Raw genomic sequence first — 15,598 nt, forward strand, 5'->3', positions numbered from 1 at the left:
TCACAGAAATCCTCTCCGCTCACCAGGGCTGACTCAGCATACATTTAAGGAGCTCTGCACTCTCACACACGACAGCTCCTCCCAAGAACAACCTCCAGGCTAAAGCTGCCTGTTCACATTCAACTGGTCACACTGCAGCAGCAAGCTGCAAGCTGCAGAATGACCGGAGCAGGTTTTAGGCAACTCTTGGCAGTAAAGAGGAGACCACCATCTCTGGAGGCAAAACCAAGATGCTTTTCTCAGGACGAACCAGCCATTTCATCTCAGGGGTCATCATGCAGCTGATCCTTGCTGATGACTTGGCTGAAAGCAATTAATATATTGCTATAACCTTTGGTTATACCAACAGGTTACTCATAGCCTATGATGAGGAAATCTGCAGCTGCAAGCAGACAAAGTATTTCATCCACTCTGCAAGGTCAGCTCAGTTGAAGACTTGAGTTCCTTCTGCTAGTGGGTAACGAGGTCCAGACCCCCACCTGCCTCTTCTGAGCCCTCCTGACAGAGCCTTGTGCAACATGTCCTAACTGCTTCCTCCTCCAGGAGTTCCTCCACCAGTATAAGCATAATTTGTCTTTTATCAGTTTTTATTTAATAGTCTTCCATGTCCATCTCTCCAAAGGGCCTCTGTGATCAGTCCTTTAAGCAAGGGAAGTTCCTAGAGGGTGACTTTTCAAAACTGAGCCATGTTCTTCATTCTTCATGCACAAGCATGTCTGCATTACCTCTTCCCCCCCCACAGGCTGAGAATCTGGCTCCTTAGGATAGTGACATTGTAAATGACAAGAGACTCCTCTACCTACATCACAGGGTTTGAAGCACACTGGGGTACCAAGGCAGAGTAGTACAACCCACGCTGGCCAGCCTCAGGGGATGTGCTCACGGAACTCTACAATCAGTAGGCTTTAATTTCAAACAAGTATAGCATCAGCAATATACTCAGAAATTAAATGCATCTAAAGATTTGCTGTCAAAATAGATTCTTTCCAGTATATTACTTCAAATGTCAGTCAAAAGCAGTGCTCTGCATTAACAAGGAAGTAAGTGTTATATACAGTTATTTGCGTAGAAACACAGAAAACAATGCTGCCATGGTATTAAATATTTGGTAAAATTTCTGTCCTTCCTTTAAGAAGTTCTTTATTGTTTTGCATAATTTTTTTCATTCACACAAAAATGCTTTATTTGCATTTACACTTAGACCTCTGAAAATACCCATTTTAAAAAATAAGTCTCTCAGAAATAACAAACTCTAATTTGCTGCATTTAGGAAAAGCTAAATGAAGATACTGCTTAAACACTGCAAATCATTTGTGCTCCAGTTCAATGTTCTCTCTAAGCCAAGAAAAAACTTGTGCATTTATTTCTTCCATGACATCGTCTGTTGTTCGTCCTTTGACTGCCATCCCATGATTTGCTTTATCAATCCAATGGATTTTTTTAGGGGCTTTCATTTTGCTTGCCACACCTTCTAGCAATTGCTACGGAGAAAATAAGAATGAAAAAGTTAGAGAATCAGCTGCTACAAACTGTGCAACTCACAGATGTCTCTCACTTTGCCTGTGCAACACATAATAGGCAGCTCTTAAAAACAAAATGGATCTGTGTGCACATTAAAAACATGCTGATAGAAAAGATGTGATGATCCTGTGTTCAGTAATGAAATTTGCTCAAAGGTTAGCCCTCACTCAAACACACAACAGCAGAAGATTAGAACTTAAAAAACTGCAAAGGTCACAACCCTGTGCAGGCTCCTTCCCCCCGAAGGAATCCACTTTTACTGCCAAAGAGTAGTACTAGCAATAAAATGACAGAACTTCTTACATCCGACTTGTCTACAGTGGCAGAGTAGCAATATAATTCCCTACAGACTGGCTTTGACTCTGTTCAACTTTCTCAAACAGATTTAAGAACCAGCTCAGAAAGTATTAAAGATTTCCCCATTAAGAGGGCACTCCAAGGATCTGCTTGCTGGTTGCTAGCCTGACTTTTTTTGGTGACAGCTCCTCACGAAAGCATTATGACTCCGTAGAAACTGTTGAAGCATGGAAAATGCCAATTGCACACAGTCCCAAATTCAAGCTGAACTATTCAAGAACTATTTGCAAGAAAACAAGGCAGAAAACCACTGTATTCTGGTCTCTGCACACCTGTTCTTCATCTCTACAAAAATACCACTTTCTACCACAGAAGTCTGACTTGTGGGTAGAACTGCTTTGCTAGAATTTGTCATGAAAACGTGATGAATGTGGGCTGGTAGCACAGCACAGTGTTTATGTTTTGTAACCCGAAAAGGTTAAAATAGAATAACAAATAACTCACTCCTTCCACAGGCCACTTTTAATTTGTACTATCTCATCCTATCGAAAAAGACAGAACATTTATATTAGCAGTATTTTAGTGGCCCAAAGATGAGGTTGCTAAAGTGGATGATCAAGCACGATCCAGAAGTTTTAAGCAGCAAAAGAAAGCACCCCCAGGCTTCCTTGTGTCCAATGAAGTTTCCTACCCAAGGCTTCCTTCAGAAGATATATGTATATATACTTAGAGAAGGCTGTTAATCAAAGTCACAGCTGTGTACACCAGTACAGACATCACTCAGACTCATTCCTATTCCCCCTTACTGCCCCTTCATAGCAGCATTTACAAGGGTACTCACTTTTTCACACATCTCATCTGCTGATCCTGAGACAAACAGCACTGGACACCTGATAAATAATAAATCTTCATCCCGGAGCTTGGACTGAAGTTTTGGTCGATGCAATGGGTAAGATAAACATACTAGACCTCGAATGAAGTCATCAGCATCCTCCTGGCTAAGATGTCGTATCACAGAGGCAGCAGCTCGTGAGCCCATGGAACGGCCTTTCTCCCATGTTAAAATAAAGGAAAAAAAGTGTATCTGCTGTCACCTCATCTACATTCGGTTTGAGTAAACAACCCCTAAGAACAATTCAGCTGAGTATATTTTAGCATACCAGTAGTACAAGATGCTAGGGATGCTTGTATTAATCTACTCCATGAAAAACATTAATCCTAATTTCAACATTTTCTGCTAAAATATTTGTCTGGTTATATTATGTTTTCACATCCTCATTTAAAAAAGAAAGTGGGGGGGAAGAAAAGACATAGGGAGAGGGATCCTTTGCAATACTGGAAGGAACAACAGCCCATCCTGGGGGCAGGAGGAAGAGAGGGACAGGTCCTATGCTCCAGACCCTTGAAATTCCAGATCATAAAGCTATTATCTTGTATCATTTTTTTCATGCAACCTTAATCTGCTCAAACTAAACCCGAAGTTTTATGCGCCTTACTCCCAAAACAAATCCAGCAAGTATTTATGCACACCTCAAACGTCAGCCTAAAAGTAAAAGGGGAAAAGAAAAAATAATAAAGTGTGAACTTGTAGCATGATGTTAGGCAGTAACAGCAAGGGGATAGCAAAGTATCTCCTCAAAGAAGAGGCATATGAGCTGACAATGCTCTGTAATTGAGTGTTATAAGTGGCTGATTCCAGTGATTCCAGTAGGATTAACTCGCATCAGCACAGATTTGGTTTCGCTTAGTCAGAGAACATTCAGGGTTTCCTGGATCAAGTTATTCCTAATCACACCCATCTACTTCCCTTTTTCACATAATATAACTGATTTTCTATCTGCCACTAGGTTTTATCTACCAAAACCTGTTTTGGCAAAATGGTTTTCCATTTACCAGTAACCGGAATTCTTCAAGACCCACAGTTAAAAAGTACATAAAAAGTACACATGGATTATCAGAGAACTCATGCCTTGTCACTTATAAACAACAAGGAATTTTTCTCCCAGAGTACCTGGAAAACATGGTCTATTGCTCTTTCCTTCCTCCTTCTGGAGCACAATCTGTGGCATCGTGAGGAGGGTGAATAGGTCTAGACAGCCATGCTCTCAAGAGCATGCGGTGAAAGCTGCAGGCTGGATGTTCCCATTTGCGACCCGAGAAGCAGTGCTGCTCAAGCCAGCCGCAAGAAAGCAGAGCTGCACACCTGCCCTGCGCAGCCGCCAGCTACAGGGCTGGTAGCATTCAGACACCCAAACGCAGGTCTGTAAGTGTGCTTGGCACCTGCAGTCCCATGGCAGTCAATGGACTGTTAATCAATTAATGAAGATTACAGAGCATTCAACTCTTTGTAAAGGAGGTCCTCCCAGCAGATAGTGGAATTGCTCTCCCTTAGGCAGTACTGACTAGTGGGAGTTTATTCAGCTTGTTCCCAAGTTAAACAGCAAGTTTTTAGTGCCCACCTCAAACTGAAACTCGTCATCCACATCTGTTCATTCACTTCTTAACAAAGTGGGACAGACTTAAAAAATGGAGTAATTACAGATTGCTATCATTAGGAGGCAGTATAAGAGAGAAAATTATAGGTAATAAAAACAATACCTGCAAGGAAGACACCCAAAAGTTTATAATCATCAGAAAGCTTTAAGTATTCCTAAAGAAATAAAATAAAGAGAAACATTACAAGTCAGAATTAGGGCAGCTGAGAGGTGGGGTTTTTTTGTTTGTAGCTCCTAAACACAAAACGGGAAACTCTTTCAGCACTGCAGATTAACAAAGAAGAGACACATACAAGTTGCTATCTCCTTGTTTCACACAAATGATTTTGTAACATTTTGCAGTAACAACATAATAAACATAAGCATTTTCACATCAGTTCTCAGCAAGTCCAAAATTTCAGATGCAGTATCAAGTTACCAAAACATAAACAGTTACTGTGTATCAACTTAGTTCTAGTAACAGACCCCATGCACACTCTTAAGCCATCAAAAGACAAAATAAATTAGCAAAAATGCCTGCCACTGAGGCTGAGGTCACATATTTCCAACAAAAAGTTTAAGACACAATGAGTTACGTCTGATAGAGAAGACAGAATTCAGCAACAAATTTTCCAGGTTTTAGGAGATAACTAATCAGATGCTATCTTAGCAGAGGCCTTTAAATCACTTTTACACAGGAGCATATTAACGTAAACTCACTAACAACATTATGCTTCTTCAAAAAAGAATGGAGAACAGGTCCCCATTAAAGCTAGCAAAGTCTAACCTCAAATTAATGTACATATAATCACAATGACATCATACAAATGAATTCCTTAAGAACTGGACTTAGTTCCCTGATAAAAATGTCTGATGCTCAATGCAAAGCACTCAAGCTACCTTCCCACGCCCTAGTAAGAGTGGCTAATCAGGAGAAAATTTCCACTCTTTCCTACGCACTCCAGAACAGGAAGATACTCTAAGCTGATAGTATTATCACAAAAGGTTGCTCATTTTATCAAAATCTAGGTATATAAGAACATCTTAAATAATGTAGCAGCAGCAGAAAGAGATAAACACATGCATATAACAGTTTAAACTGATTTGGAAATCAAGGACTATTTAGGTTCTAGAGCTCCCATATGCTACTCCCAATCTCTTTTGCTTCAACTCCTCCTGCAACCCAGAATCCCCTATTCTTTCCCCAGCTTGTTCTCCCAGATGCCAACCCTCAGAGACCCAGCACAATTCCCAGGTCAGCTTCTTTCCTCTCAAAACTGCTCCCAAAGCTGTATCCCTTAATCCTCTTCCCCTCACCAAGCCCTCACAGAACTCTTGTTTCCATCCTAAATACTTCATTTTCCTGCTTTTTTTCCCCAAAACATCCTTGCTTTCTTCACATCCTTTTCTCAAGTTTTTCTTTCTCTCCCTGAACTCAAACCCAGGTATTTGCTGCAGCTGTTCTAGCTATTGCCTGTATGAAAATTTCTCCTGCTGTTTCTGCTCATGGGCACTGCTCCATTCAGCTAATCATAATTTCTAATTTTCCCATTGCTGCTTGACTAATAGCTGGTGGTAATTTAAGAAAGCTGGAAGAAGACAGGATTTGGGTTTTTTTGGGTTTTTTTTTTTGTTTCTTTTGTTTTTTTTTTTTTAATTATTATTTTTTTAAATCCTGTGCACCCATGGATCTAAGCTTTGGCATAATTTGGTCATTTCTTACCACAACTGTTTTGAAGGCCTTAGTCCTATAAGCAATGTTAAGGCCTTTACAAGTAAACCGCAGGCACAGAACTCCATGGGATGCAAGATAGGCTGCCAAAGACACTAGGTGAGGGAAATTCATATCTCCTCCAGCTCCATGGGTAAGAACCACTCCATATGTTGATTTCTTCTCTGGGACAGAAAAGATAGCATCAAGATATTTGTTTCCAAAAGGTATTTTCACTTTAACCTAGAAATGAAACATAAAACGATATAATTAAAAAAAAAAAGCAAGCATGTTCCCAGTCTACACATTATGATGAAGAACAATCAGACACTTAAGAAGGAAACCAAAATTGCAAGTCCACTTTTATTTCTTCTGTTTAAGAGTACTAAATGAGTAACTCCACCTTTGGCTCAACGATTTTCCATGTAATAATGGACAAGTCACCTTATCACTCCACACCTTATTTTCTCCATTAGAAAATGAAGCATCCCTAGCTCCAAAGGATGCTTCAAGGCATAAACTGAAATGCTTCCTACCTTTTATATATATCTATATCTAGCTATTCGAGAGCTAACTGCCATAATTGACTTGAATATTAAGTCTTCCACAATGAGAAAAAATAACTCTTCTATAAGACTTAAACAGAAAATATGAACTCTTCTATAATGACAGTTTCCTGTAGAGGAAAAAGTATTTTTATCTCCCATCTCTCACAGACATTATTAAATAAAAGAATTAAGAAAGCCTGTAAACATTTTTTACAACCAAATTACTTTGGGTCTGTAGAGCCATATGGAATATACAGGATTAAGAGAACTCCACGCTGGCAGCACCTGCTTAATCTTGTAGCTGTAGGATCCATGTACAAGCTTGATTACATAGGGAAAAGACCAAAACAGAGTATTATGAAAAATGGATCTGAATAGCTTTAGATATTACACGCAACCATAAGAAAAAAAGCACGGGAATTACTTTTTTCATTAAGTGTTCAATAATAAATATTGGCAGATGTCACAAGATACATATTTCATTTATTGGCATAATTGATATTCTAAGATAAGCAAGGCACTTACTCTCTAACTAGCAGCCTAAACCACAGAAATATAAGACATGAAGACACAGCCCAGCAAGTATGTTCAAATTACACAGTGGTAACCACTCAGTGGAGCTGCAGTCCCCATATAGTCAAAGACTGAACTTCTCCCCAAGGCCAGGAGAGAGACAGCACAGGCTCAGACAAAGCCAGCTGCAGGCTGACAGATGGCCTCCAGTCGTGACAGACATCTGGAGGAGCTGAATGAGACACAAGACGAACTGATGTTGAGCTGAATGAAAGGGGACCGGACAGCACATGTGGCCCTGTACGTGCTGCAGCTTCTGAAAGCAAAAAGTAAAACACCCTGGGGCTGGGATGGAACGCTATTTCACGCCACCGCCGCCTCCCAAAGGCTCTCCTTGGCAGCGGTGCTACAGGGGCACTGCGCACAGCGAAGGAGGAGGCTGTCAGCGGCCTCACGGAGCTGCTGCCTTTACAGCCTTGCCCACCTGAAATGGGTGGAGGATGCCAGACAGAGCACGGCAGTCAGACCTGTGGGACAGCCAGCAGCCACGCGTGCGTGTACAGAGATGGACAGAAGCCTAAACAGCCAGAGCTGCTGCTTCGACCACCAGGCCGTTGCTCAGTGAAGACACCAGGCCAGGCGGGGCTCAGCTGGCCAACAGCCATGTTTACACCTCTCCTGGGAAGGCAGAGGCGGCAGCACACCCACCCCAGCCCCCTTCCCCACCTCTGGGGGTTCCTTAGAGGCGAACGGCAGCTGCCACCGGCTGCAGGACCTTACACCTCCGAAGGCAAAACAGGCACACGGACCCCCCCACGGGCAGTTGCTCTGCCTTCCGCCGCAGCTGCTGGGTCAGACCAAGTACCCTGCGGCCACCCCAGAGCAGCCCGGGGCCGCTCCGAGTACCGGTGACACCGCGGTGCGCCCGGGCCCGCCAGGCCGCGGGGCTCACCCCGGGCTCGGGGCCTCACGAACCCCTCGCCGAGGAGAGCAGCCCGCCTCTCGGCCCGTGAGACACCCTTCACCGCCGGCCTCCTCCACGGGTGAAGGGGCAGCTGATTTCAGCTCCCCCCGGGCGGGGCGGGCCCCGCGCCAGGAGGGGCAAGGACGACAGCGGCCATACCTCTGCCTGCCTGCTCATGCTGCCCCCGGACCCGCCCCCGTAACGTCACGCGAGTGACAGCCCCCCGCCCCATCCCCGCCCCGCCGCGTGAGAGGACCTCCCCGCGGGGTGGCTGCCGCGGTGCTTGATTGGCCCACAGGTGCGCAAGGCCCTGCCCCGAGGGGCGGGGCTAGGCAGCCGGCCCGCCCGGGGCCTGAGGGGAGAGATAATGGCGGGGCGGGGAGGCTGGCGGCCCCTGGGTAGCGGGGTGCGCAGCCGGCCTGGCCGGGGGCAGGGGACACCGCGGCACCGGCACCGGCGCCGGCAGGTGTTGGCTGCAGGCGGGGGGCTGCCCTGGAGGGAATTTTGAACGGGGATTGGGTTGAGGCCTGTGGGGAGGCGTCCCTGGAGGAGGCGTCCCTGGAGGAGGCGTCCCTGGAGGAGGCGTCCCTGGAGGAGGCCTCGAGAGAAAGCGGAGCCCTTGGGGCACGTCCGGCAAGAGCTCGGTGCTGTGGGTATCGGCGGTGCCTGAATTACCAGGTGATGTGGTCAAGTGCACATCGTGTGGCCATCAGGCACTAGTAACTGTTTTTAAAAACTGTTGGTCTATCAAGAGGAAACGTCTTAATAATCATAGTGACTAGCGAGGGAGTTTAAAAAATGATGGTTATTTAGTTGCTGAATTAATTACGTGTGAGCTATGCTGTTTGGAGAGTTCACACCACTCCCTGTAAATAGTTTTTATTCATCCATAAGTGGAAAATACAGACCGCTAGTGATAATTCAGAGGAAATAAAGACAATTGCTTGGCAACTGCTTGGAAAATGAGGTTCTTACTGACTTCAAGGGGTATGTATATGATCCTTACTATGAGCAGGGTGTCCAGAGCAACATCAGGTGATTTTTTTCTGGCAGCTGATGCTACACTGGATCTATGTGGCATTCACAAACTGGAGAGACGGACTAGATGGCTAGCATTTTGGGTACTAACATACAGCTGACCCTTATTGTACAATGAAAAAAATAGCATGTTCAATAGTGTGTTCAAAACACAATCTTAAACTGATGGAAGACGGCACCAATATTCTACAACAATGCTTGTGGTATTTATATGTTGGGTATTATTTCACAGATATGTAAAAAAAAAAAAACTTTCTAGAATCCTCTATGGCAAGGTATTTAGTCAGAGATCGTGTTTTCTTCCATTATCAGTGTATAAAACTCATATAAATGAGGATGCCGTATTACTTAGCTGATGGAAGATGCCATCACCAAGTGAAACTTTGTTTTTTATGAGTTCACCCGCTGGAAAATAAGCGCACTCTGGCTTGTGCTCTGAGTGTCTCGCTATCACTCTGCCTGCTGCATGTTGTCAAACGCTGGGATCCAAATATTGTGGTCCTCTGAGAAGCGAACACAGCAGGGCAGCTCTGATGTACCCGCTATCTCAGTGACCACCCCTGCTGTCTGAGGACTGCCAGCCTCACAGGCAATTTCCTGGCCCAGGCCTTATTACCATAAAATGTAAGTGTTAAGGACAGAAGCAAAGTTTATCTGTAATCAAGCTGAAAAAGATGGGAAGCTTGATTTGTCTGAATTTCTACCTTGCCTAAAAAACGTCAAGCTAAAGCAAGATGCGGAAGCATAAAGCTGAGTGAAGCCACCAGCACAGCCTGCGTGAGTTGTACATGTTTCAGGTCACTGGGAGCTGAACTACAAATGGTGTTGAGGTAGTGCTCACATTTGGGGACTCCAGCAGACTAGGCGAAAGAAACTGCTTCAGAGTAATGCCAGATTAACTTGGATGGAGATCACACTATTCTGATTAATACTTAATACCGATTAAGTCTTTATAATTGAGATACTTAGCAAAAGGGGACTGAGAAGATTTCTCATCCCAAAGCAGTTACAGCCTCAGCCTCAACTCAGAACAAAGGAATGCAAGAAAGAAGAGAGTTAAGGAAAACTTCATATGAATTTTCTAGTTTCTTCTTTATTGCTTTCTTTCCTGTACTTAATGGATGCTTATGTGCTCGGATGTAGTTTATATTTTTGGTGTTATTTTGGTTCTTTCTTGGTCTGATTTTTGCATTCTCTGTTTTTATTTTTCCTTCCTCTTCAGTCCACCTGCTGTATTTCTCCTGCTTTTGGTTATTCACATGCTGTTTCCAGAGCAGGCCTTGTGAAACGTGTATCCTATTAAATCTATGCATGTGTAACCCCTTCCCACTGGAAAACTATTTTCTTATGCTTCCTGCATACAGCAAGCTGCTACCAGTCTACTTCCTATTTTCTCTGTTCATTTTCTTAGCCCCGATCTCCTTTCAATACTTAAAACTCTTCGCAGCATAAGCACAGCGTTTGAGGTAGGCTAGCTAATACCCGGCACAATGCAAATGAACATGTGAATGTGCAGAGGGAGGAGAGACTCTGTTGTTCTTTAATCCTCTAGTCCATGGGAATAGGGTTGTACCAGTCTATTTTTGCCACACTTTTTCTGCAATAGCTTTCCTTCTGGAAAATAAGCATCCTTTATAGTGGCCCAAGTATTGCTAATATGTCAAAGGCTAGGATGAATATATATATTAGATTCCAACTTGTGGGTATATATTTTATGATGGATACATTCTGTTTTTATGAACTTCTGCATGCATAATGAAATCTGTTGATTTAAATGTGAAGGAATTGTTTTTTAGTTTTGCAACATAAGGCAACTCCCATATCTAGCTACTCAAAATTAGGTTTCTGTGGTTTTAGGGGGACATTTAAGTAGATTCTGGTTGATTTTCAAGTGTGCCGAGTAACTGCTGAAATCCAGAAGTCATTGAAAATCAAAAAGCTTTTCTTTACATGCTAAAGTATGATTGAAGAGTCTAAGTTTAAGCTCCCACCTTTGAAAATACTGATTATAAATATTTTCTGAACTTCTGAATTAATGTTTTTAATTAAACATCTAAGAAAATTCGGTTTCTTAGATGCATGCCATCATTTTATAACTTTAAACTTACATCACTCCTGGAAATAGAAGTTTATTCTGAAAACAATATATGGTGCATAATAATCTAAATTTGTAATCAAATATGAAAATTATGAAAGGTATGTGATTTGACATGTTATATGTTGTGTGTTATAATAACCTATACACTGCTGTAAGCACCTCTGACAGATTTGATATGCCAAAGACAGCTGGGTTTGAAGAAACAGTGGCTGTTTATCAAAGAATGACATTATCCCCAATCTAAACTTGGGACCTGTTAACTTTTGGTAGCGCATCAGAAAATCCCTGTTCTTTTCCTTGGATTATAAATACAGCTTTTCATACCAGAGACTTAGATTTATACGCAATAGGAACAACAGAGATGACCTTTCCCACTAATCTTGTGTCGGAATAATTTGTTTAGAAAAATGTGTAAAAATAATTATAAAAGTATAAAATAATATGGGGGTTTTTTCTGTATTTCAGTGCAAAATAACTAAAGGCTGAAGGGCATGTGGGGATCAGAAACCATTTTTTTCTTTTCTCAAACTTCTTAATGAAAGACCATAAAAATATTGTTTGTTTGTTTGTTTTAGGCTGGAGACATACATACTTGTTCCAAAAGTTCAACTTTTACTCTAGAAACTTGACTTTTGACCAAGACCCTTCATTTTTTCTTTTCCTGAGGATGTGGATACACAGCAACACATGCACATGCTGCGTGCACAGGTGTTAAAAGCACTTTTGCTAATTTTCTGAAAGTCATCAGCAAACTGTTGTTTGATTAGCCAGTATAGTTTCTTGAGTTAAAAAGTAGTGATAACGCTGACTAATTTTAACTATTCTATCGTACTTCTTGAGGTTCTGAGAAGATTTTGAGGTCCTCTGTGAAGGAGGAAGTGATGGGCAGGCGATAAGCAGAACCACTATAAGGTGCAGAAAAATACAGGATTTTAGCATGGTGTGTGTAAATCCCCATGTCTTTACGATGAGCCAGAGAACTCAGCTGTTTGCATTGGACAATTTTCTCCGGGAAGGATGAAAGAGCAAGCCAGATGCTCGCATTCTGCAGATGTGGATGTCGTCCACTAGTGAGGTCACAAACTGTCTTGGCTGTAACTTCCCTTGGGACCTTAGGCTAGTCAGAAGGTGAATTACCCAAGCCAAACTGAAACCATTTCTGTTAGTGGTAATTCTGTAATTCAGGCTGATAAAATGTATTTATTAGGTGATTCGTTCATTTGACATTGATAACAATATAATTGTTTTATTATTCTAGTTGTTCCTGTGATCTCAGCTTTCTCATGTCCATCCGTCATTAATTAGCCTATTCATACTGTAATATATCAGTAGCACACTTACTGTAATGTGTATTTGTTAGATACTGATTTTTATGAAACTGTGACATGACAGAGGACTGGTGTCTTTTGTAGCATTATGTTGGTCACAAACTCTGGGAGCACGGATAACGTCAGGTAACAAACGTGCAATGCATAAAAACTTTCCCTTTCGAACTGCACGAGACTCTTTGGGAACATTTCTGGCTTTGTAATTGTGGTGCTAAATGGAAGGTCCTTACTTTAATTAAGGAAGGTGTTATCACAACGCGTGCTTCTGGATGGCAACTTTTGGATGCTATACATTTCTCAGGGTCTTTGTTAGGGATTTTGTATTCCCTCATTGTTCTTGATAAATGCAACCACTTTGTTTTGCAGTGGCAGCTGTTACAATTCGTTTGTGTGCTGGGACTGCATGGGGGACTGCTGGCGGGACGTGGCTCTGGCTATTCTCTCCCCTTGGCTGACGGTGAGCTGACCTGGCCAGGAGCCAGTGGAACAAACCTTTCTGCTCCCACTGCTGCAAGGGAAGAATTAATAGTTTTGGCACGTTCATACAATCTTTGAGTGCTGAACTCGATTCCATGTATGTTTTCACTCTGAAGTTTCACTCTGTTTCTATCTGTTGCTTCTTCAGAAGATTAGCATGGTTAAGGATGGTAAAGAACATTATTGCTGCTGCTAGGATTACCTTTATTGTGGACACTGTGTTAAGATCTGAAACTCTTTAATATTTAATTCTCAGTCCAAAAAACTGATACCCTCTGCAGTCACGTAATCAGTCATCCAAGTGAGTTACTTATCTGGAGATTTTTGCTATTTAATTTTATAAACGCCGTGTTACAGCCCCTAAATATGGGAACTTGGTACATTTTGCATCTTGTTGCAAGCTCCTAGGCCATTTTCACTTCCATTGATAAATTGATTTGTTCTAACATGCAGAAAATGACATTGCACCTCTCTCTACCTTTAACTCACACAGATTCACACAAATCAGAAAATGAAGCCCTTTGTTTATGCCTAAGTTGTCAAAGCATGGGCAACTGCAGAGTAACCCCGAGACTCTGCAGATGTCAGTTGTACCTTCCTCAGTTACCATTCCTCTAGGTAATTTCTTTCATTTATGCAGATGTTTGCCTTCTAAGCCCGTTCTCGAAATCATTCCAGCAACCCCTGTCAGCCTCACATTACCTGTACATTTAAGAACTACATTATCTACTCGGTAATCCAAGATATTTCTAAACATAGTGAGTTCCAGAAAGGAGCGCGTGGAACCCTCTTTGATTTATTCTTCTCTTCCGATAGGATATCACTCGCATCACTGAGAAGTGTTTTCTGGTTTTGCACGTGTGCTGTTGGAAGTTTAATTTATGTTATGATTCTCTAGTCTAATAGAAAGAAGCAGTGGCAAAGTTTGCTAAAGTCAACATCTGCTGTTCACAAAATCTGCTACACTGGTGTAGGAGGAAAAATAATTTGGTTTGACACGACGTAGCAAATCCATTCTGGATAGTGTTCATCTTTAAGTAGATTTCAGTGTACACAAAGCGTGTGTATTTGCTTTATTAGTGCCTAGGAACTGAAGTTAAACCGAAACGTCTAATTCTTGTCTTCTCCTTATTTTTCTGTTTTAACTTGCACGTTGTCATAAATTTACATATGTAACAGGATCTAGTTTGCTACCAACACATGCACGCTAAAAGCGTTGGCAAGCAAGGAAACGAGTCTGTAAATGTCTGAAAACTGACAGATGTGGCTATGGATAGCCCCAGGCAGAATTTTTAAAAGACCTGGTACTGCTCAGAGCTGTCTCCTAGCTCACAGTGTGCCCAAAGGACAGTTCAGATGTGACCTGACTATGCTCAATGAGTCTTAGGTGGGGGAATGCTTACATGGCTATTGCCAGCTACTTTAAATCCTCCTGTGTCATGCAGAGCTATGCTCAATGCTCAGCAAACTAGTGAATTCATCTCAGTGCATGTGCTCCACACATCAGTGCTTTCAGGAGTTTACATCTTGCTGCACTTGGTAGTCCAAGTAGGTGGGCATTCTTGAAGTCTTGCATTTACTGCCATATCTAAAACCAGGCTGAGCATATCTGCAGAGATGACGTTTGTCTTGGAGTCAAGTATCTTTGGCGCAAATCTCTTTATTTACAAGACCTGCTCTTCTGAGTACAGGAGAAATTGACTGCAGAGAGACAATGTCCTGCCTTACAGCCCTCCTGTGTTCCCAGCCACATCACTAGCTGAAAAGCCTTTCCCTTACCCTTTTCTTGGGTCCTTGTATCCCTACTCCCTCAGCTGAGCAGAAGCTCCCCACTTTCTGTTTCTGTATACTATATTTTTTCCATCTCAGCTGTCCTACATTCACCCTCCTTTCTTTTCCGCAATCTCCCTCCCAAGGAAAGACCAGCCAGAAACAATGTTGTTCAGGAGCTTCCAACCCTGATCAACTCTACTGTCACCTCAGTTCTTACAAGTGTGCTTCACATCTTTTACAGCTGCCTGAAAAGCAATGGTTAAGTATGGTGTCAGTGATCTCTACCCTACCTGTTTGTAGTTTTGGCCGCAAAATCTATGAAAGAGATGCATAGAAAATTGAATATTATATGTTGACTGAATGAAGAATGCTCTTTGAATAAGGCTGAAGACCTGGTTAGAATATGCAAGCTTTTTTCTTGTGCTGGGGTGAGAACTCATCTGGAACTCAGCTGAAATTAATGGATCAAAGCTGTTATGAAATTGTACAGGAATGGCTCTTACAGCCATTGCAAAGACTTTGATAGGCTGTAAGAGAGGATTTGGGAATGGTGCAGGTACATTGTACATGTGGCTCATTTAAAATCCAGATTTTTAAATAAAGCTGAGCCTTATAAGAGCTTCTCTGATACACCATTAAATGTGTCCTGACCTATTTCTTCTGAGCTTCTTGCTATGTGAAGTTAACCATGTCAGGTATCCTGACCTCCACTTGAAGTTACGGGTTGCATGTCACAAAATCTGCCTTCCTTTTATAAGGACTCTGTTAGTGCCAAGTGCAAAATCTTCCACGAGATGCTGCAGGGGCAACAAATTACAGGAGTCCACATGACACCTTTTAGTCCCAGATGTGTCTG

At 42.3% G+C, this 15,598-nt stretch overlaps 1 protein-coding gene and 1 long non-coding RNA gene across 10 annotated transcripts; one reads left to right on the top strand and one right to left on the bottom strand.

Moving 5' to 3' along the window:
- Positions 1–931: 931 nt before the first annotated feature.
- TEX30 (testis expressed 30) lies at positions 932–8,217 on the bottom strand. Of its 9 annotated transcripts, none has more exons than XM_072849916.1 (6): positions 8,188–8,203; positions 6,777–6,872; positions 6,016–6,188; positions 4,417–4,468; positions 2,660–2,865; positions 932–1,481 (listed from the first exon to the last, which is right to left on the bottom strand). In XM_072849916.1, exons 2-6 carry the CDS (start codon positions 6,793–6,795, stop codon positions 1,308–1,310), a joined length of 624 nt encoding a protein of 207 aa, XP_072706017.1. In that variant the 5' UTR covers positions 6,796–6,872; positions 8,188–8,203; the 3' UTR covers positions 932–1,307. The 9 variants fall into 9 exon arrangements, with proteins under 9 accessions (XP_072706017.1, XP_072706016.1, XP_072706022.1 ...); XM_072849915.1 differs by lacking the exon at positions 8,188–8,203 and adding an exon at positions 7,791–8,175; XM_072849923.1 differs by lacking the exon at positions 8,188–8,203 and adding an exon at positions 7,791–7,893 and having other exon boundaries at positions 933–1,481; positions 6,016–6,246.
- Positions 8,218–8,470: 253 nt separating this feature from the next.
- On the top strand, positions 8,471–15,374 carry LOC140646271 (uncharacterized). Its single transcript, XR_012040387.1, has 4 exons — positions 8,471–8,565; positions 8,596–8,706; positions 11,740–11,872; positions 12,859–15,374. It is a non-coding gene; the product is annotated as an uncharacterized lncRNA (long non-coding RNA).
- The last annotated feature ends 224 nt before the right edge of the window (positions 15,375–15,598 follow it).

This window comes from Ciconia boyciana, chromosome 1 (assembly GCF_034638445.1).
Source record: "Ciconia boyciana chromosome 1, ASM3463844v1, whole genome shotgun sequence".
Lineage (NCBI taxonomy): Eukaryota > Metazoa > Chordata > Aves > Ciconiiformes > Ciconiidae > Ciconia > Ciconia boyciana.

What these genes read in the sequence shown, in the direction of transcription:
- TEX30 (XM_072849914.1), bottom strand. An exon ending in AGGCCTTCAAAACAGTTGTG is followed by an intron (nt 4,469 to 6,015) that starts GTAAGAAATGAC and finishes TTATTTCTTTAG; the next exon opens with GAATACTTAAAGCTTTCTGA. An exon ending in TTTGGGTGTCTTCCTTGCAG is followed by an intron (nt 2,866 to 4,416) that starts GTATTGTTTTTA and finishes CATGGGAGAAAG; the next exon opens with GCCGTTCCATGGGCTCACGA.